The sequence below is a fragment of the Myotis nattereri genome (genome assembly GCF_964212035.1).
Source record: "Myotis nattereri genome assembly, chromosome: 9".
Lineage (NCBI taxonomy): Eukaryota > Metazoa > Chordata > Mammalia > Chiroptera > Vespertilionidae > Myotis > Myotis nattereri.
In genome coordinates, this window is record NC_138084.1 from 38,843,715 (window position 1) to 38,864,600 (window position 20,886).

General features: G+C 43.9%; 1 protein-coding gene across 1 annotated transcript; it reads right to left on the reverse strand.

Moving 5' to 3' along the window:
- Positions 1-14,606: 14,606 nt before the first annotated feature.
- Positions 14,607-15,842, reverse strand: RBMXL2 (RBMX like 2; the record flags this gene model as incomplete). Its single annotated transcript, XM_081099122.1, has 1 exon — positions 14,607-15,842. The coding sequence occupies exon 1, from the start codon at positions 15,834-15,836 to the stop codon at positions 14,607-14,609; it is 1,230 nt and encodes a 409-aa protein (XP_080955248.1). The 5' UTR covers positions 15,837-15,842.
- Positions 15,843-20,886: the final 5,044 nt, after the last annotated feature.

The window sequence follows — 20,886 nt, forward strand, 5'->3', positions numbered from 1 at the left end:
TAATCTTCTTACTTTGCTATTTTTGTATCACCAAAATGTTCATAATATTTATGACTTCCTTATATCAGAGAAATGGCATTTCTTCGAAGCAATTTTTAAATTCACGGTTATGATGTATTTTTGGAGTTCTGCTGTTAAAAATATTTCACTGGACCTAAAAGAGGAAACACATAATGGCTTTATCTAGACCCTACTTCACTTCCGCCTTTTATTTAGTTCACTTCTGGTCTTCAATTACCCTTCCGTTCAGAAGCAAAAAGCGTGTTTTCCTCTGCTAGTGTGAAGTATTCTCATTTTGTTCTCCACATGTGGACAGACTGCAATAGCTGCTTTATGTTTTTCTTCTCCACTGGACTGAGAAATAAATACTGAGAGACACACAGTAACATTCCCACCTTTCAGAAACAAGCCTGGCCAGGAGTAAGTGTTGAGTTAATCTGTACCAAATGAGTGACAGGAAGGCTGAAGACACCACAAGAGCATAGGGGCTCCCTTTCACAGGCCCCGTGCGCTTCATTCCTCTCCAGTGGGTTGGACATTTCCTTGGAAACCACTGAGCATCTGAAAAGTGGAATTGCATTTTCAGGCTGTCTCAATGCCCAGAATTATTACTATTCCAAGATAACCACCCTCCCTAATTAAATATAATACAAATGGTTCTTTTCCCCAAGTCACTAATTTTGGTGGGAATACCCATCATAATCCAACTATAGGAGATAGGGTCACCCAAACACAGAATGAGGTCTGGAGAAAAAGGCCTATGACAAATTTCCGGACAAAAAGGAAGGCTAACACCATACACTACTATCATCAATACCTCAATAAAAATAAAACACAAATGAAAACAAAAACGTTGTAATGGAACAAATTCAAGACTGGAGAAAGAATCCTATTATCTATCTTGATGTCATTGCAAAAACAGAAGCAGAGAGTAATCATAAATGCAACGGGGGAAATTAGGCCATCTGGGAGTTTACAATGAGCTGCCGCCTCTGAGGTAGTAGGGGGATTTGGGGGAGGGCATGCTTGAGGTAAGGAATCGAATGCCGAGAAGGATTTATCTTAAGTTACATCCAGATAATTGCCACCAATAATATGAAGATAGTGTGTGCCCCAAGATTCTGACAAAGCTGCACTTGACTCTGGATTTGATACAAAAATAACTACAGGGTTTTTAAAAAACATACATTATCAATTCTAATTCAATATTCATTGTGAAATTTCTTAGTTCAAAATAGCTGTCATGATTGAGGGATGTTTCTAATTAGTGAAGACATTAATGATTAAAAGTAATTAAGAATAGAAAGTAGAGAGCAGAGTGCCACAGCAGCCAACCAAGATGTTTTCCTGTTCAATCCTTGTTTTCCATGAAGGAAGTGTGATGTGTGAGTTACAAAATGATATTGATACACTGGGTTAAACTAGGGATTGAATGGGGCCATCTTTGGTAAGTAATCTACATACTAATTTTTAATATATTCTCATTAAAATACTTTCTATCATTCTGAAGTATGAATGCTTATTCAGAAGCAAAAGCTTGTTTTCCACAGATTTTAAATGGTTATTATCCTATTTATATATTTTATGTATTCTGAATCATAGAATATGTAACATTCCCCATTTACTAATTTTTCCTAAAACTTCAAGGTGAGAACTGAGCCCCTTAGATGGACATCATGGAGACTTGGGCTCTTATGCTATGGCATGCTTAGCACAGGTGACTTTTTTCAGGCAGTATAACCTAGTAAATAAAGGCAACTTAACTGGATTAAAACATTATTCCATCAGATTTCTATTTCTGTAACCTTTGGCAAATTACTTACCTACTCTAAGGCCTCACTTTCTTCATCTGTAATCCCACATAATAAAAGGGTAATATGCAAACCAACTGAACAGGGAATGATTGGTCGCTATGATGCATACTGACCAAGGGGGGGGGAGGGGGGGGGCAGACGCTCAACGCAGGAGCTGCCCCCTGGTGGTCAGTGCACTCCCACAAGGGAGCACCACTCAGCCAGAAGCCAGCCTCTGAGGCAGCGCTAAAGATGTCTGACTGACAGCTCCCCAGGGCTCCCGGACTACGAGAGGGTGCAGGCCGAATTGAGGGACCACCGGGCCTCTACTATGGATATAAAAAAGGAATCTACTACTTCATAGGGTCATTGTGAAGACTAAATGAGGTAAATTAATTCAATGCCTGCTCACAGGAATCCCTTGACAATATTAAATATTTCTGTTACTATCATTAGAACCAGGAAAAAAACTTAAAGAACATATAGATCAAATTATCTTAACCTCTCCCAACCACTTATTTTTTAATTTGAAGACTATTAGGCTAAACAAACAAAATGTTTACATAATTTCTACTAATACAGTGGAGCCTTGACTTACGAGTGTCCCAACTAACGAGTGTTTTGAGATACCAGCTGTCTCTCCGCAGATTTTTTGCTTTGAGTTGACAGAGTAATTTGAGTTAACGAGCTCCTTAATGAGCTCCTTAACGAGCTCGGTCTTGGAACGAATTAAACTCGTAAGTCAAGGTCCCACTGTACTATATTTTCCCTAAGTATATTAAAACCATTTTAACTGTATTGTTTCTTTTTAGCTGTAAGTTCCAAATAAATAAAATGCAATTATAGTCTAATATATTACTTAACAAAGCCCCACAAACCCCTATTCTCATCCAATTTTTACTATCTTCTTAAAATTCATATTTCACATTTCTTCCACCTGATAAACATACATGGGGGGGGAAACCTTGATTTTGTTTCACTATGTGGCAAAGGTGACAGGATGTCCCTTCCATGATTACAAAAATGCTACAGAGATGATATGTAAGACTAATATTCTGTTCATTGGTTATAAAAGAGTCTGCTCAAGCAGACTGGAGAGACTCTCTCTTGCAGGCTTTGAAAAAATAAGCTGCCATGATATGATAGGGCCTCTGAGAGGTCATATGGCAAGGAATTGGGGGGTGGGGGTAGTCCCTGGCTGAGAGCCAGCAAGGAAACGGACCTCAGTGGAATAGTTCTCTAACCATATGAAGACAAATTCTTCCAAGAGAATAAATATATGTGTATATAAATATATGTGATAAATAAGTAAACTTATTTACCTAAGTAGAAACAAAGTTTTAGTCTTTATGCGATCAAATGAATCAATATATAACTTCTGATACGTTTGCTGCTGGGTGTAGAAAAATCTTAACAAACTCAAAATTATATAAACAAACATACTTATGTCTTCTTCTAAGCTATTTGAAGTTTCTAATTTTTACATTTAAAAAGTTAAGCCACCATTTAACAATATGAAAAGAGTTCTGCGAATAGATGGTGATGATGGTAAGACAACAGTGTGAATGTACTTAATGCCACTGAACTGTACATTTAAAAATGGGTAACATGGTAAATCTTAAAATTGTATTTACCACATTTTTAAAAGTTTTTAAAACCTTACCTAAAAATGGAATATATTTTTGAAATGTAATGATAAGACTATATATATATGTGTGCGTGTGTGTGTGTGTACATAGATACTAGATATCTATAATAATAAAAGCATAATATGCTAATTAGCCTGGATGTCCTTTGGACAAACTTCCGGAGGAAGCTGGGGCTGTGAGGGAAGCTGGTGGCAGGCAGCCAGGTGAAGGAAGGCCTACTCTTGCACGAATTTCATGCATCGGGCCTCTAGTATGTGTGTGTGTGTACACACACACACACACACACACACACACAGGTATATATATATTCGCAGTCTTGGCTTTGTCGGGAAGGTCGTCCAGAAGGACGTCCAGAAGGTCGTTTGGCTGTCCAGTCTAATTAGCATATTATGCTTTTACTAGGGGCCCGGTGCACGAAATTCGTGCACTGGGTGTGTGTGTGTGGGGGGGGGAGGAGTGTCCCTCAGCCCAGCCTGCCCCCTCTCACATACTGGGAGCCCTCAGGCGTTGACCCCCATCACCCTCCAATCGCAGGATCGGCCTGACGCCTCTGACAGAGGGCAGGGGACCCTCATTTCCCCCCATCACTGGTTCTGCCCCCAGCCCCTTCCGATTGCTGGCTCTGCCCCTTGCCCAGGCCTGATGCCTCGGCCAGAGGCATAGACCCCCATCACCCTCCGATCGCCTGATCGGCCCCTTGCCCAGGCCTGACACCTCCGCCAGAGGTGTCAGGCTTGGACAGGGGACCCCCATCTCCCCCCGATCACTGGCTCTGGCCCCCGCCCAGGCCTGAGGCCTCTGGCCCAGGAATCATGCCTGGGCAGGGGACCCCCATCTCCCTCTGATCGCTTGCTCCACCCCCCGCCCAAGCCTGACGCCTCTGACCCAGGCTTCAGGCCTGGGCAAGGGGACCATCATATCCCCCCAATCCCCGGCTCCGGCCCCCGCCCAGGCCTGATGCCTCGGCCAGAGGAGTTGACCCTCATCACCCTCCGATCACCAATCACCGGATCGGCCCCTTGACCAGGCCTGAGGATTCCGGCAGAGATGTCAGGCCTGGGCAGGGGACCCCCAGCTCCCCGCAGTTGCAGGCTCCGCCCCTGCCCAGGCCTAACGCCTCTGGCCTAGGCGTCTGGCCCGGGCAGCAGGGACCCACAGCTGCAGCGGCCCCGCGATCGTGGGCTTCGCTTTAGGCCCAGGCAAGGGACCCCTAGCTCCTGGGACTGCCAGCTTCGACCGTGCCCAGCTCCCATCGCTGGCTCCACCCCTACTTCCTGCTATCACTGGCCAGGGCGGCAAAGGCGCCTGATTCTCTCCGATCATGGCTGGGGGGCAGGGCAAAGGCGGCCCCAGCTCTTAGCTCCCCCCTGGGTTTCTGATCACTGTCAGTGGCAGGGGGCTTCTTCCTGCTTTCCCTTTCGCCTCCCTGCATTGTGCCTACATATGCAAATTAACCGCCATCTTGTTGGCAGTTAACTGCCAATCTTAGTTGGTAGTTAATTTGCATATAGCCCTGATTAGCCAATGAAAAGGGTAGCGCCGTATGCCAATTACCATTTTTCTCTTTTATTAGTGTAGATTATTAAAGATATCCACATACAGATTTTTTTCTCAAAGTACTTAGCCAATTGAATCAACATTACTTATTAAATTATCCATCTTTCTCTACCAATTTGAATACTTATACACACTTGGATATACTTATAGTCTTTCCAAATATACACAATCCTCAGTATCTGATTATGTGAAGATTTCCACTTGCCTCTATTTCATTTTCATCATATGCAACACCCAGCCTTAAAACTCTGGCCCTGGAGCTTAAGATGTAGGTGGCAGGTAAATGGAACCATGGAACCACAATCCTTAAGCTTTTGGTGCCATCTAGTGGACATTTTCATGAGTTAACTAATCGCCTCTGTTCAGAGTAAGGAGATACTTTCCTCCACCCAGCTTCTTAACTCACTAGGGCAATTTTGAACGTAAAAAATGTAAGCCTTATCAGGTATAGGATGGCCCTCTACCTCCAATATTTCTCTGCAGTCCATATTTTAGATGCCTGGGATATAATAGTCAAGATCAGCTCAGATCACCACGCCTATTTTCAGAAGTTTCAATGGTTTCCAATGGAATATAGTACAGATAAATTTAACAGAGAGGGAAATAAAATCAACCAAGATGAAGAGACAATCCTAAAACTAACTACAAATATAAACAAAGGACCTATCTGTATTAAGATGGGTAACATACACACACTAAAAAGGAGCTTCCTTGTCTCAGGGAAAACCTTGAAATTCACATCCTCTGGAAAGCCTTCCTCTAATCAGAATTCATTTGTTCCCTTAGCACACTGCCCATGCCTCTCTCAGAGTACTTATTTCTCCCTGTTTTGCATTCTAGTCTGATGCAGAACAATCTGTCACTCACACTAGGTTTTGAGTGCCTTGAGGATAAAGACAGCATCTGGTTAACTTCAGATTCAAATATCCTGGACACCCTTAAGAAGAGTGACTTTCTCGGTAAAGGTGACTCTGAAACTTTAAAGGGAGTAAGAACATTAATCCAGACAATCCATGCCTGTTTCCCAGTTTCTAAATTTTACCTATTTCACTTTTTATTAGTTTGACCCCAAACTGATTTTGTATTTCCTGTCTTTCTTATTTATTTTATTGATTCACATTTTGTTGTTACTCATTATTGCTCTCCTGATAATCAATCTAAGGATATGCCTTCTTAAATTAATATGTTGATGATTCATCTGTGTTCCTTCACCCTTTTCTATATAGCTTAAACTTCCAGCAAAAAACTATCTTGATGTCAAAACAGAATAGCAATAAAAAACACAGCCTCTATTTTACTGAGCTTACTATGTGCTACATGCTTTAATATAGTCTCATTTAATTTTCACAGCAATCAGTTCTTACTCATCCTTCACATCTTAACTCAACATCACTTCCTTAAAAATGCATTCTCTGACATCCTAAACTACACCAAACCTTTTAGTAGATAGTATCTCATAGCACTATGCAACTCTTTCATGCTTGTAATAGCTAAAATTTCACATTTTCAACCAAAATCTAGGATCCCTTTTGAAAATTGATCCCTTTAAGGATTAACAATGTCTACTTTTGTGCATCAGAGTGTCTCCAATGCTTAACTAAGAGATAAGAATTAACTTGTCCAAAACCAATCCCCAGTGGAACAAGTTCCAAAGTTCAGTGGAAACTGGTTAGGCCCTGTTTTTAAGGCCATCAATTGTGGCCAGCTGCACAGCCTAGACCACGGCTGCCCCTACAGCTATGATGTTAGGGCCAGTGCATCCCCAATCATGAATGCAGATGCAATAATTCCTGCGATTAATTGCTATGCCACAGGGCTTCAACTGTAAGACTTCGATCCCAGCCCTCACAACATCTTAAAAGATGTGCTATTCACAGAAGCATCTCCACCAGCCCCATTTATACGTTACTGTCTCTGCCTTCTCCAGTTCTTGACAGCTGGCTGGCCAAAAACCTCCACCAAGGAGTCTCAGTGTCCCATTTTTGACAAGTGTGAAGTAACACAGATTTCACTATCAATGCCTTAACTCCTTCAAATCCCAATCATGAGCACTGAGTCACAAGAGGGTTAGAGCTAAGGTTCTGCCATGACATAGCACTATTATATCCTAATCCCTAAATACTCGAGGCTGGGGCTGGCACTTCCCTGTATCAAAAGTCTGAGCTCACCCAAGAAACCAGAAACACCAATCAGAAAGAAAGGATATATGCATCCCTATGTTCGTAGCAGCACAATTTACAATAGCTAAGATTTGGAAACAGCCTAAGTGCCCATCAGCAGATGAATGGATTAGAAAATTATGGTACATTTACACAATGGAATACTATGCAGCTGTAAAAAAGAAAGAATTCTTACCATTTGCAACCACATGGATGGAACTGGAGAGCATTATGCTAAGTGAAATAAGCCATTCAATGAACCATTATAAACTGATGAACAAAAATAGATACAGAGGCAGAGCAGCAGAGAACAGACTGTCAAACTATAGCGGGAAGGCCGGGGAGGGTGGGGGTGGTGGTGGTGGTGGTAAGAGATCAACAGAAGGACTTGTATGCATGCATATAAGCATAACCAATGGACACAAGACACTGGGGGGTAGGGGAGGCCAGGAGAAGGTCAAGGGGAAAAAAAAAGGAGACATATGTAATACTCTTTGTAATACTTTAAGCAATAAAACAAAATTTAAAAATAAATAAAATAAAATAAAAATAAAATTCACCCATCAGATGTACACTTAAATGAGAGCATTTTGATACAATTAAAGAGGATCTGGGGGTGGTGGGGGAAAGCCTGAGCTCAAATGTAGGAGCTCTCTCCCAAAGCTGATGCTCGATCCTGCATCTCTGTGCATCCCCCTGGAATGCATCTGGGCAGCCACCAAGCGCTACTGCTCTGTCTCTAAATGTGTCTTAAAGAACATGAACACAGCAGCCAAGTGTATGTGCTACCCTGCTGTGTGCCTTGCTGGCATGGCATTAGCATAGTGCTTGACATATTGTGGGTAGTACATAAGTATCTGTTCAACATTGGCTCTAATTAATAAACAGATGGACAAACCACCCCACCAGATACACATCCTTGTCTCTATTTTATAAGTAAGGGGAACAAAGCAGAGTGATTAAGTAACCTGATCAAGACCACACAGTCAGTGAATTGGTGGACTAAGATTTGAATTCAGGTCTACCAGATCCCATACAGCTCATTCCAGAACACTACACTCTACTGTAACTCAGGGACTTCCCTAGGTGCACCAGGCCCTGGCTCAATTGTAAATAACAATAACAACAACAGTAATAGCCACATTTTTAAAAATCCAGGCGCTTTACTAGGTACTGTATTTATGGGGTAAAGTGAAGTCTAAGCCAATTATGCCAGGGAGCAGTAATTCTAAATCCTACAAGATTTGAAGGACTCAAGGTCTTGATAACATCTACCTACCTCACTTCAGACTGGTTAGAAAAGGGGCTCTGAGCCTGCTGGTGGGAATTTTGGGTCCCCCTAGTTGTCAAGAAGTAGAAAAGGCAGCAATAGCAGAATATAAATGAGGGCTATAAAGAGTCAAATATATCTCCAAGATTTTAAGCTGGGTGACCATAGCTTAAATAAATGCAATAAAGCTCTCAAGTCCAACTTTTCTGAAGGCTTCCAGTACATAAGCAATTTTACTGGTAAGTGGGAAAGATAAATTCCAAAGGAAAGTCTGGGCTATTGCTGTGTGCAGCATGCTGGGGTACTATCATTTAACAAATCCCACTGCAGTTCAGGTACTATATTGTTTGCTTCAAATGCATTATCTTAAACTTTCAAAATTTTTTATGAGATGATTGTTATCACCATTTGCACATGAAAGAAAATGAAGGTCAAAATTTTTAAGACTATTGCCCTAGCCACATAAATAACAGAATGAGGATTCAAACACACGACTGAAAGATTACCTTTCTACTATAATAAGCAGCCTCCAAATATTATGGGGAAGCCTCAATATTTTTTCCTAAAAATTTCATAATACTCACATTTTTTATTCTCTTGGAGCATTTTAATAAATGATAGTGAAATACATTCAATTGGGTCATCATTGCTTTGTAGTTCCTCTAGAATTAGTTTCTTCTTTGCCCTTGATACTCATGTTTGATGTCAATCATAAAATATTTAGACTCAGAATCATTTTGAAAGAGTTCTTCAATGTGCTGCACTACAAGAAAAATTACCTTCAGAAGAAATGCACCGCAAACAGAACTTAGAGATTCGGAAAGAAATTTCCACTACCACTGGATTTCATACGTGCACAGCAAAAGCAATCGTCTGATTCTGCTTGGTGAGTTCTTAAATATGCCCAAAAGAGGAGAACATAGCAACTGTCCCCCAAAGGGAAATTTTGTGGAGGAAGAAGAGGAAAATCACATCACCTTTAAGGTAAAGACTAAAAGAGAGGCACATAGACCCCACATAATCTAAAGGCTAAGAAATTAGGTTCCAGGTAGGGGGAATGCAGGCAGAAAAGCCTCCCCATATTACCTGGCCTGATGCAAAGGAAAAGGGGGAGTTAGAAAGGGGAAAAGAAGTCTACCTCCAGCTCTCAAGAGAGCCCAGGACCCACAGTAGGATTCAGGTTGCAGTCAGAGATGGAAGATGCTCAGGCCTCACCTGGTGGGAAAATATTCAGTAATGCTGTCAGTTGCTCCATGGACAGTTTGGATGCTCCTGGAACCGTTTTTGGACAGAAGGAATATGAAGATGGGGGTCTCAGGCGTAAGCTGAGTAGGCAAGCTCAAGTTAGAGAACATAAAGGTTTTGGTTATGAGATGTACATTTCTTAAATTATACTCAGTGGATAAATCCTGCAAAACACCTGACTTGTTCCCCACCCCTCTTGCTCGTTATGAAAGCAATTATAAACAAGAGTTCTCAACTGACTAGATCTTTCATATTTCCCTATAAAGATAGTTTTAATACATTAATATTCAGTAAAGAAATACTGGGGCATATATATATATATGAAACAGCCTTTTATGCCATGATCTTTTGAACTCATCTAAGCTCTAGGCAAGTCTTTATTTCCAAATGTTTACACTTCAGTTAAAAAAATTAAGAATTTCACATCTACACAGTGCAATACTACGCTGCTGTAAAAAGGAAAGAACTCCTACCATTTGCAACAGCATGGATGGAGCTGGAGAGCATTATGCTAAGTGAAATAAGCCAGTCAGAGAAAGATAAATATCACATGATCTCACTCATTTGTGGATTATAATGAGCAACATAAACTGATGAACAAAAACAGATCCAGAGACAGAGAAGCATTGATCAGGTGCTCAAACCTCAGAGGGATGGTAGGGGAGGGTGGGGGTAAGGGGGAGAGATCAACCAAAGGACTTGTATGCATGCATATAAGCTTAACTAATGGACACAGACACGAGAGGGGTGAGGGCATGAGTGGGGGGTGGGGTGGGGGGCCAATGGGGGAATGAGGACACACATGTAATACCTTAATCAATAAAGAAAAAAAAATTAAATGTTTCAATATTTAGGAGATTACTCTCCAGAAATAACTATTCTATTAAATGGAAAAAGTTTTTTGTCACTGCTATGCTTCAAAAGAATGTCAAAGAGAAAAAGTACATTTTCATAAGATTTGTTTTTCAGATTTGCAATTTCTACCCTTGAGGTTATGCTGAGCTAGCTGTGAGAACAGTCTGGGATAGAAAGGTTCTCTTTACTGAGTCAAATAGAATACAGCATCACCCATATTGATAAAAGAATAAAGCTGGGAGAATCGCTGCAGAACAGTTTTGCAACTGAGACAATGTCTAAATAACATTTTTTAAGTAGTCATTATATGTTGGTGATGTGTTAAGCTCTTTTTTCATATTAAAATCTGTGTTATGAAGTATTTTAAAATTATAGAGTGAGATACCAATGTATACACCACAGAAATTTAAGGTGGTATGATATTGTCATTTTTGCTAAAAATCATCCCTTTTTTAAAAAAAGTATTTTTATTGTTGAGCATATTATAGATGTCCTCTATTTCCCCCTTTGTGCCCCTCCACCTGGCTCTTACCCCACTCCAGGCCTTTGCCACACTATTTTCTGTGTCCATGGGTGATACGTTTATGCATACAAGTTATTTGGCTAATCTCTTCCCAACCACCCCCTTCCCTCTGAGATCTGTGAGTCTATTCCATGCTTCCATGGCTCTGGACTTACTTTGTTCATCAGTTTATTTTGTTCATTAGATTCCACATATAAGTGAGATCATGTAATATTTATATTTCTCTGACTGGTTTATTCTGCTTAGTATAATCCATGCTGTCTCAAAAGATAAGGTATCCTTTTTTACAGCTGCATAGTATTCCATTGTGTAAATGTACTACAGCCTTTTTATCCATTCATCTACCATCATTAAATCAACACACAAGTGCTGGTGAGGATGTGGAGAAAAGGGAACCCTAGTTAGTACACTGCTGGTAGGAATGCAGACTGGTACAGCCATTGTGGAACACAGTATTAAGATTTCTCAAAAAATTAAAATGGAACTGCCATTTGACCCAGTGATCCCACTTCTGGGAATATATCCTAAGATTCCCAAAGCACCAATCAGAAAGACTATATGCAGCCCTATGTTCATAACAGCATTATTTACAAAGGCTAAGATCTGAAAAAAGCACCCCTTTTTAATAAATAAAACACTATGGGATTCAGTTGAAACCGACTATTCATCCCATCTTCCTTTCCTTCTCAACATAATATCCTGACTTTTTAATTAATTATACCTATATTTATGCAACTTGCCTTTCCCCCCCCAAACAAATTATTTTTTATACTTACCTGTGTTGATGCATGTGGGTGAAGTTGATTCACATTAGCTTCTACATTGAACTTCAGTATAATAAACCTCAGTCGATCCTCTCCAGGTAAGCTGTTTCTACTTTTTAAACATTCAAAGAATGCTGTAAGACCCACTCTTGTGTATAGCTCCTTGTGTACATGTGAAAATCTCTCTAGATCCTCTCCTTGAAGTGAAATTTCTGGATCATAGGGTATGCACCCTCCGACATTACTAGGCATTGCCAAAACATTTTTTCTTGCTTTGTTTCTTAAGTCATTTCTAAGCATTCTTTTAGAAGTTATTTCAATTCAAATAAATTCTTTAAATCTACGGTTTTATATTTCTCTTTTACAGGTTTTTATCATAAAAATACCTTAATAATGTGGAAAATCACGCCAACATTTTTCTTCTAAGTTTGTGCATTTTGTGTCTTAAAAAGGAATTCTCTACCCCAGGGTCACACATTTCTTCTTCATTTTCTTCTAAGTATTTAAAAAATTTCCTCTTCACATTTACATCTTCAAACCATCTAGGATATATTTTTGTGTATGCTGTTAAGTTAGGAAATCTCATTTTATCTTTTTGCAAAGAAATAAGCATAAAAAATCCATCCTTTCTTTTAACGCTATCTGTCATATATCATGTTTTTATATACAAGTGGGCCTGTTTCTAGGCTATTTTGGTTCACTGGTCTATCTTTGTTGATAACACATGCTTAAATTACCAAAACTGTAATAAGTCATAGGGTATGCACACTCCAACATTACTAAGCATTGCTAAAATCATCTTTCCATTTTTTTTATTAAATTGACTTCTAAGCATTCTTTTGGAAGAATGAATAAGTAGAGTGAGTCCTTTCTAATTGTTTTTCAGTATTGCTTTGGCTCTTCTTGCTCTTTCACCATAAAAGTTTTAGGATTACCTGAATTTCCCGTAAGTGTCATTTTTAAAAAACCTGTTTCTTAATAATCTGTTGATAGTGAAATTAAGCTATTGATTTTTTTTTCAGTTTTGTGCTTGGTTGGCCAAATCTTTTATTTAGTATTCCATCGTTGATCAATATTAATAAATGTTATCAGGGAAGAGGGGAGGGGAGCTGTGTGGAAAAAAAAATGTCATTTCATTTGAAGTTGTATTGATTTTCCAATTTGGTGAGGCTGAGATAAAAAGTGTTACTGACCATTTCATGATATGACTCCATTTATTTCTTCTTCTATGTCCTTTAATAAAGATTAATAATTTTTCCATAAAGGTCTTACCCATTTTTACTAGATTAATTCCTGGATTTTTAAATTTTATTCTTTTTTTAGCTATTTCTTATATTTGGTCTTCTGGGCCACTAACGCAGCTTTTCCTGAAATTCATCTATTTTATTATTTTGTCAAAAAATCCTGTTTTTAAGAGTTGTGTATGTCAATGTGTTACATTCAGATCTCTTAAGTACTTTGTTGTTCAGGTGTTGCTCTGATTCCTCCAGAAATTATTACGTTGAATATGATCCTAATATTTTAACCTAATCCTTTCTCGCTAGAGTCCCTTGACTGTACAATTACTTTCTCTCAGAGAAATAGGGAAATTCCACAGGTGTTGAGTGGAAAAGATGTTTTTTGCCCTGAGCTTGAGGTAAAAAAGGAGCCTGAGATGTCCCTCCTGAGTCACCTTGGAGGAAGCCTCTCTGAACTTTGTCTGCGTGGCCCCCCCTGCCCCCACCTTGAGACATGGTGCACTCACCCCATCCCCTTGCCTTTACCGACAGGAAGACCCAAGTCTCTTACACCAGGTTGAGATCCTCAGATGCTGAATTGCCAAGCTCACTCAGGGATTCTGAGTTTCTGATGCTGCTCACATGTAATTCCTCCACCCTTAGGGGCATAAACCTAGTTCTTTCCACGGGAGCCAAAGGCAAGTAGCTTGGAGATAGGAATGGAAGCCATTAAGATCCCCAAATCCACCACTGGTATATTTTCTACCTGTTTCTTAATAATTTGGTGGTGGTGAAAATGTTATTAACTGAAGTTTTCTGGTTTTAGTTTTGCAGCTTTATGGTTGGTTGGCCAAATCTTTAATTTAGCATTCCATCCTTGCCCAACACATATGAATGGTATTTTGGGGGCAAGGGGACAAGAGATTCCGTAGATGCCCAAAGAAAAGGCAAAGAGCAAAATATGGCCAGCATTATCCACTTGCTTTTTCGGATTTATGAACAGAACTTGCTTTACATTAGCATCTGATTTAAGTGGTTTTTGTTGTTGCTGTTCGTTTGCTTTTCAATACTGGGAACACTGAGATTCATTTTCAAAGACCCCCTGAATCTTAAGAGTGGCATACACCCATCCCGCCCCCTCTCCCCCCAAAAATCTAGTTGATTTGAATGGACAGAACGATCCATTTTTTCCATTTTAAGTGGGCAGATGTTTGTAAAATAAAAAAAAATGGTATGCCTCATTTACCAGGAAAAAAAATGAGAAGGAAGCCAGCCTTTGGCTGAATTTCTACTTGGAAAGACATAAGACCAGTACGCAGATTCAAGTCATGCTTTAAAACTGAGCTTGTTGCAAGAAACGTTAACAATTCCAAAACGAAATTAAACGAGTTTTAACTTTTTCCTCTCAAAAGAAGCAAAATTATGGGCGAGGAAGTTAACAGGGGAATTCTCAAGAGGTGAACACAACTCTTCCCGGTACAAGTCCTCGGTCGTGACCAGAGAACAACAGCATCTTCTCCTCGCTGGCCCCCCGGAAGGCGGGCTTCGGGTTCTGGTCCCGAGTCTGTTCCAACTCAGTATCGGCTCCGGCCTCCCCCTCTCTCCGAGCGGCCTCCTGGGCGGCCTCCCCCGCGGGGAGCGCGGCGGCCCGACCGGCTGTAAGAATCGCGCGGCGGAGGGCACCCCCTTTCCAGGGACGCGGGAAGCCCGCGGTCGGCGCGGTCGACCCGGTCGCGGCCCCGGGAGTAGCGGTCGCTCCGGCCGCCGCCGCCGCCGCCGCCGCCGCCGCCGTAACTGTCGCGGCCGCTGTAGGCGTCGGGCGAGCAGCCTCGGTACTCGTCGTAGCGGCCTCGGCCGCCGTATGAGGGCGGGGGCCCCCGCGCGGGGTTGCCGCTGCGCGGGTCCCCGTAGCTCTCGAAGGGATCTCGGTAGGAGCCTCCGCTCGGGTGGTCGGCGTAATCACGGCTGCGGCCGCCGTAGCCGTCGCGGTCGCCGTAGCCTCTGGACGGGAAGTCGTCCCGGGCACTGGAGTGGCCGTAGTCGCGGTAGGTGTACTCGCGGGGCGACGCGGCGAAATCCCGGGAGTCGCGGGCGCTCGCGTAGTCTCGGCTCGAGTAGCTGTCGCGGGGCGAGTAGCCCTCCTCCCAGGGTCCCAGGTAGGGGTCCCGGCGCGGGGGCGGCTCTCGGCGCGGCGGCCCCGCGTAGCCATCTCGCCCGCGCGCGGCCGGGGCCCGCCCGCGCATCCCGCCGCCGCCGCCGCCGCCGCCTCCGCCTCCGCCACTGCGAGGCAGGCCCGACGGCGCGGCGCGCTTTGGGGGCGGCCCGGCCCTGCGCGGCGGCGGCGGCGGGCCGCGCTTCATGGGCATCGGGGCCCTGGAGGAGCGGAGGTCGAAATCCCCCGAGTAGCCGCCGTCGTCGGCGGACCCGCCCCGGGACGGGGAGCGCCGCGGCCCGACACCGCCCCCGCGGGCCCCGCGCAGGCCCCTCGGGCGCCCGCGGCTGCGGGACGGCGGCAGCGGGCCCCGACGGCCGCTCTCGAACGCCGGCTTGGTGGCCTGGGCCACTTTGATGGCCTTACCATCCAGGGACTTGCCGTTCATGTCGCGGACGGCGGCCTTGGCGTCGGCGGGGCTTTCGAAGGTGACGAACGCGAAGCCCCGGGACTTGCTGGTTTCGCGGTCCTTCATCAGGAGCACCTCAATGACGCGGCCATACTTGCCGAACTCGGCCTCGAGGGTTTTCTCGTCGATGTCGGGGCTGAGCCCGCCGATGAAGAGCTTCCCGGGGCGGTCCGCTTCCACCATGGCTGCGGGGCGAGGGGCCGGGGGCGGCGGGCGGCGAAGGGGCGGCAGCCCTCGGGGCCTCAGAGCCGGCTGGCCGAGGGCGGCTCCTACCGGTCGGGCGGCGCGGCGCGGGAAGCCCCGAACGCAGCCGGCGACCCCGCTGCGCAGGCCGAACGTGCGTCTGGATTGTGCCGCTGGCGCGGTTCCGCAGCCCGTCAGGCGCCGGCCGCGCTGATTGGCTGGCTGGTTATCCGGGGCCCAGCCCAGGTCCCGCCTTCGGGGAAGCTTGGCAGTTTGGCCCTTTTCTTTTCGCCATCACTACGCTCCCCTGTATTAACCTGGTCCCGGTATGAGGTTTTAAGGCCTTCCCGTGAACTTCCGCTGTGAAATTAAAACTGTTCGATTAAAAATGTTTTTCCCCATTATTCTTAATGAGAACTGGTAATGCATTACAAAGTTACCGAAACCATTTTTTTTGAACAGAACGAAATAATAGCACTTTAAAAGTTTAAGGATGTAGTTTATACGCAGAAGGTATGTGATTTTTCGCGAAAGGGGACGAGATGACTTGGTCGGTTGTTGGGACAGGAAGGAGAGGGCATCGCTCTTTGGGCGCAGTTTTCTTCGTTTTTCCACCTCCAAAGGGCTCGGATATGTAGCCTTGAAACTGCCTTTTTACATGAAGTTATTGGGCAGAAAGTCGCATCAGGATAAAATACAGGCGAAACAGGAGAACGCTGGGCCACGCGTCCAAGGAGCAGTTGAGCAAACGTAACAAGTGAAGGTTTCACCTCCCTGCCTTCAGTGAGGAACTCCTCAGCGGGGAAAAAAATTATTTTGGGTTTATTCGAATAAATTACACAATTCAAATTTATTCCTTACAATGTTTTCCAAAGTGAATAATAACTTGGTGGATGTATCTTTGAGGCTTTAACATTTAAAAAAAACTATATGCAGTTTTTCTTGGGGCTGTTTTTTTTAAAACGTAGTGTTTTTCCAAGGTTGCTTTGGTGAAAAGTTAATAGAGGCGAGAAGTCTTTATGTGTATATGTGTACGTGTTACATTAGTTTATTGCAGTAGCTCTCCAATGATGAGATAGTGAAAGTAGGCATTTTGGTGTTTTTACTTCAATGGGGAGGATTTTAAGGTTTCAATGTTTATCACGCATGAACGGCAATTAAAGCTAAGTGCATCCCATCAGTTCATGTGATGAACTGCAGTAACAGATTTTTATTATGAAATCATTGTATTTCTAGGCTATTTGAGATGTTATTGATTTTTAAATATAGTGATTATTTTTGTTTGCTCATACTTAGAAATTTTACATTTCTGAGCATAAAGCATATTGACCTATGTAGGATTTTCTCCCTCATATTGAGCTGGGGAGATTTTTGCCTAAATTTCTTTTAGTTTTAAGTCTTCCAATTTTTAAAATTTTCTCCTTGGATTTGATTTTTGTAGGATATACTTTTCTAAGAGTTATCTATTTTTAATTTGAAATTTCATTTTAATAGCTGTTTTGCTTTTCTCTCTTTTTTATGATCATCTTGTCAGAAGTTTATTTTTTCAAAGAACCAGCTTTATTATTTGCTGCTCCTCTGTTTCGACTTTATTTGCTGCTATTGCCTTCCTTCTTTCTACATCCTTTGGATGAACAATTTGTATATTTTGTTCTAAATTTTTAGGTAAGACACAGTGCAGAGTTTTTTAAAGGTTTTTTTCTAATTTTTGTATCTAAGTTTAAAATTTACTCTATATGGACTAGTTAACAGCATGGCCTGAGGTGGCAAACATAGTAGGTTTTTATTTTCTTCAGTTTTAACTAACTTTATTTAGTAAATAGACAAGGCTTTATTTTGAATTGGTTCCATTTTAAATCACAGTTTAGCTATACACAAATCCAGAAACTAATATGTAGCTTAGAAGAGAAGCAACTTAGTGTGTTCTATTCTAATTTTTTAAAATTAATATCTCAGTTTAAATTCCTAGTTGTAACAAGACTTTCCTTCAGTCCACCTAGTTCCAGGTGTACAGCATAGGGGTGAGACTTTTATATAATTTGTGAAGTGATGCTCCTGATAAGTCTAGTGCCCACCTGGCACCATACATCGTTATAAAAATATTATAAGCCGGGTTCCCTATGCTGTACTTTACATCCCCCTATTTTGTAACTGCCAATTTGTACTTATAAATCCCTTCACCTTTTTCACCACCTGCAACCCTCCCTCCCTCTACCACCCATTAATCTGTTCCATGTATTGATAAGTCTATATCTGCTTTGTCTATATTATTCTTTAGAGTCCACATATAAGCGAATTCATAAGGTATTTGTCTTTCCCTAATTTATTTCACTTAGTATAATACCCTGTAGGCCCATCTACACTGTTGCAAATAGTAAGATTTCATTCTTTTTTATGGTCAAGTAATATTCCATTGTGTACATGTAGCACAGCTTTTTTATTTAATCATCTACTGATGGGCACGTGGGTTGCTTCCATATCTTGGCTATTATAAATAACACCGCAATGAACATAGGGGTGCATATATCTTTTTAAATTAGTGTTTTGGATTTCTTTGGATAAATACTCAGAAGTGAAATTGTGGGTCATAAGGCAGTACCATCCTCCCCAAGACACTAAACATGTGACTAAGGCAGTGATGGCGAACCTATGACACGCGTGTCAGAGATGACACACGAACTCTTTTTTTTTTTGGTTGATTTTTCTTTGTTAAATGGCATTTAAATATATAAAATAAATATCAAAAATATAAATCTTTGTTTTACTATGGTTGCAAATATCAAAAAATTTCTATATGTGACACGGCACCAGTTAAGTTAGGGTTTTTCAAAATGCTGACACGCCGTGCTCAAAAGGTTCGCCATCACTGGACTAAGGTCATCTTGGGGCTTCCAGGGCAACCTGGCTGTCAGGTGAATACCACCAAGGGATGTTCATGCAGAGCATGAGAAATGCTTAGCGGAGCCCTTTCTGAATTCTAATCCACTAACTCATGACATAATGAAGTGGTTGCTGTTGTGCCCAGATTTCAGAGTTCCCAAGACCTCCAGGGAGCCAGTCAGTCCGATGCAAAAGCAAAGAGTCATTTATTTTCAAACCTAGGTTTGGCTCCCCTGCCACACTCACCGATGCAACGGTAAGCTCCAGTGGCCAAGAGAGAGAGAGCGAGGCCTGATGGGACAGGGGGTTTTAAAGGGGGGTGGAGTGAGGGCAAGAGAGGGGACTGTGGGCCCCGCTGATTGGCCAGGCGCAAGTCGGTACAGGATGCCGTCATAGTGATGGCGTGCACTTCCCTTGATTATTATTGGTTAGTCCAGAGAAATCCTGGGTGTGGCTAGCAGCGGCCTCTTCCCGTGAGGAAGCACATGGCACCCTCCCAAAATGGAGGACCCAAGGCAAGATGGAGGGCACACATGGCTCTGTCCCAAGATGGAGGACCCAAGGCAAGATGGAGGGCGCAGCCCTTGTCCGGCTCCTGCTGCTGCCGCTCGAACTCGCCACAAGTCAGGATGGCCCTCCCGCACAGCACCTGCACCTGGCCCGTGGGCAGACTGGGACTCCAGTGCGTCTGGGCGGCACAGGCCCAGCAAACGGGGTGCGGCTGGTGGAGCGGCCCAGCCCCGGAGGAGTGGCATCCGCTCGGAGCAGGCCCGGCCCATGGGGCCGGTGCACCGCAGCATGGCGGCCTCCCCGAGCTAGGGCACCGCCCCACTCCGCTGCCGCAGCTGCCGCTGCACCGGGCTGGTCCGGGGGGGGGGGGGGGGGGGGGGGGGGGGGCAGCGGGCGGGTGGCAGCCCGCGCGGGGCTCCCGCCGTGGGCCGGGGAGCCAACGCCCCCCTCCCATGGGGCCCGGTGGCCGGCCCACGCAGGCCCCGGTCCCCCCGACCGGGCCCCGAGGCCCGCATGGACCCTCGGCCCCAGCGCGGGCAAGCGGGGAGCCGACCACGGGGGAAGGGAGGAAAGAGCCATGCGGTGAGGCCCTCCGCTCCCATGACCTCCCCCGTGGTCGGTCACCACAGGGCCCCCCCCCCCCCACCACCACCACGCAGCCGGTCCGGACACTCGGATCCGCTCCGGGGAGGCAAGGCTCTACGGCGGGCGCGGAGGGATCTCAGAGCCCAGCGGCCAGACTCCTCCTTCCGCACCACCCGGAGAGGCGGGCGGCGCGCCTTTCAGTTGCCATTGGAAGCCATTAAGTTTTCTGGTTGTTTGTTACACATAGCAATAAATTACCCAAACATTCTTTTACAGAAAATTTCACTGTGCTTCCTTTCTAGCAAATGGAGGAACCTGTTTTTCACTCTAGCCCCAATATATCTTTGTCTCCTTTTATCTTCACAACAGGCTACAGACAATGTTCACTGCAGAAATGGACTCACATTTCTATTGACTCTAGACAGGGGTGGGCAAACGTTTTGACTCGAGGGCCACAATGGGTTCTTAAACTGGACCGGAGGGCCGGAACAAAAGCATGAATGGAGTGTTTGTGTGAACTAATATAAATTCAAAGTAAACATCATTACATAAAAGGGTACGGTCTTTTTTTTTTTTTTTTTTAGTTTTATTCATTTCAAACGGGCCGGATCCGGCCCGCGGGCCGTAGTTTGCCCACGGCTGCTAGTAGCTTCTCAAATATTAACGTCCCAAAGATTTCCCTGGGAAATATTTCAAAGGCCAGTTCCTAGGGCCCTCACCCAGATACTCTGGTTCAGTAAACATAGTATGGGACTCAGGAATCTAAATTTTAAGAAACACCCAAGTGATTCTGACACGAGTGGTCCCAAGAACATACGCAGGAAAACATTCAATAAATCACACCAGAAACGGCGAGACTTTGAACTGAGCCACTGCAGTGGGCACGGAGAGAAAGGAAGCCAAGGTGCTCTTCCCTGGCGCCACCCTCCAAGCTCATTTCTAGCTTCTCACATCTGGATTCTTAAGCTCTGCATCCAATTTAAAACAGCATGGTGCCTGGCCAGTGTGGCTCAGTAGTTGAGCATCAACCTATGAACCCGGAGTTCGCGGTTTGATTCCCAGTCAGGGCACATGC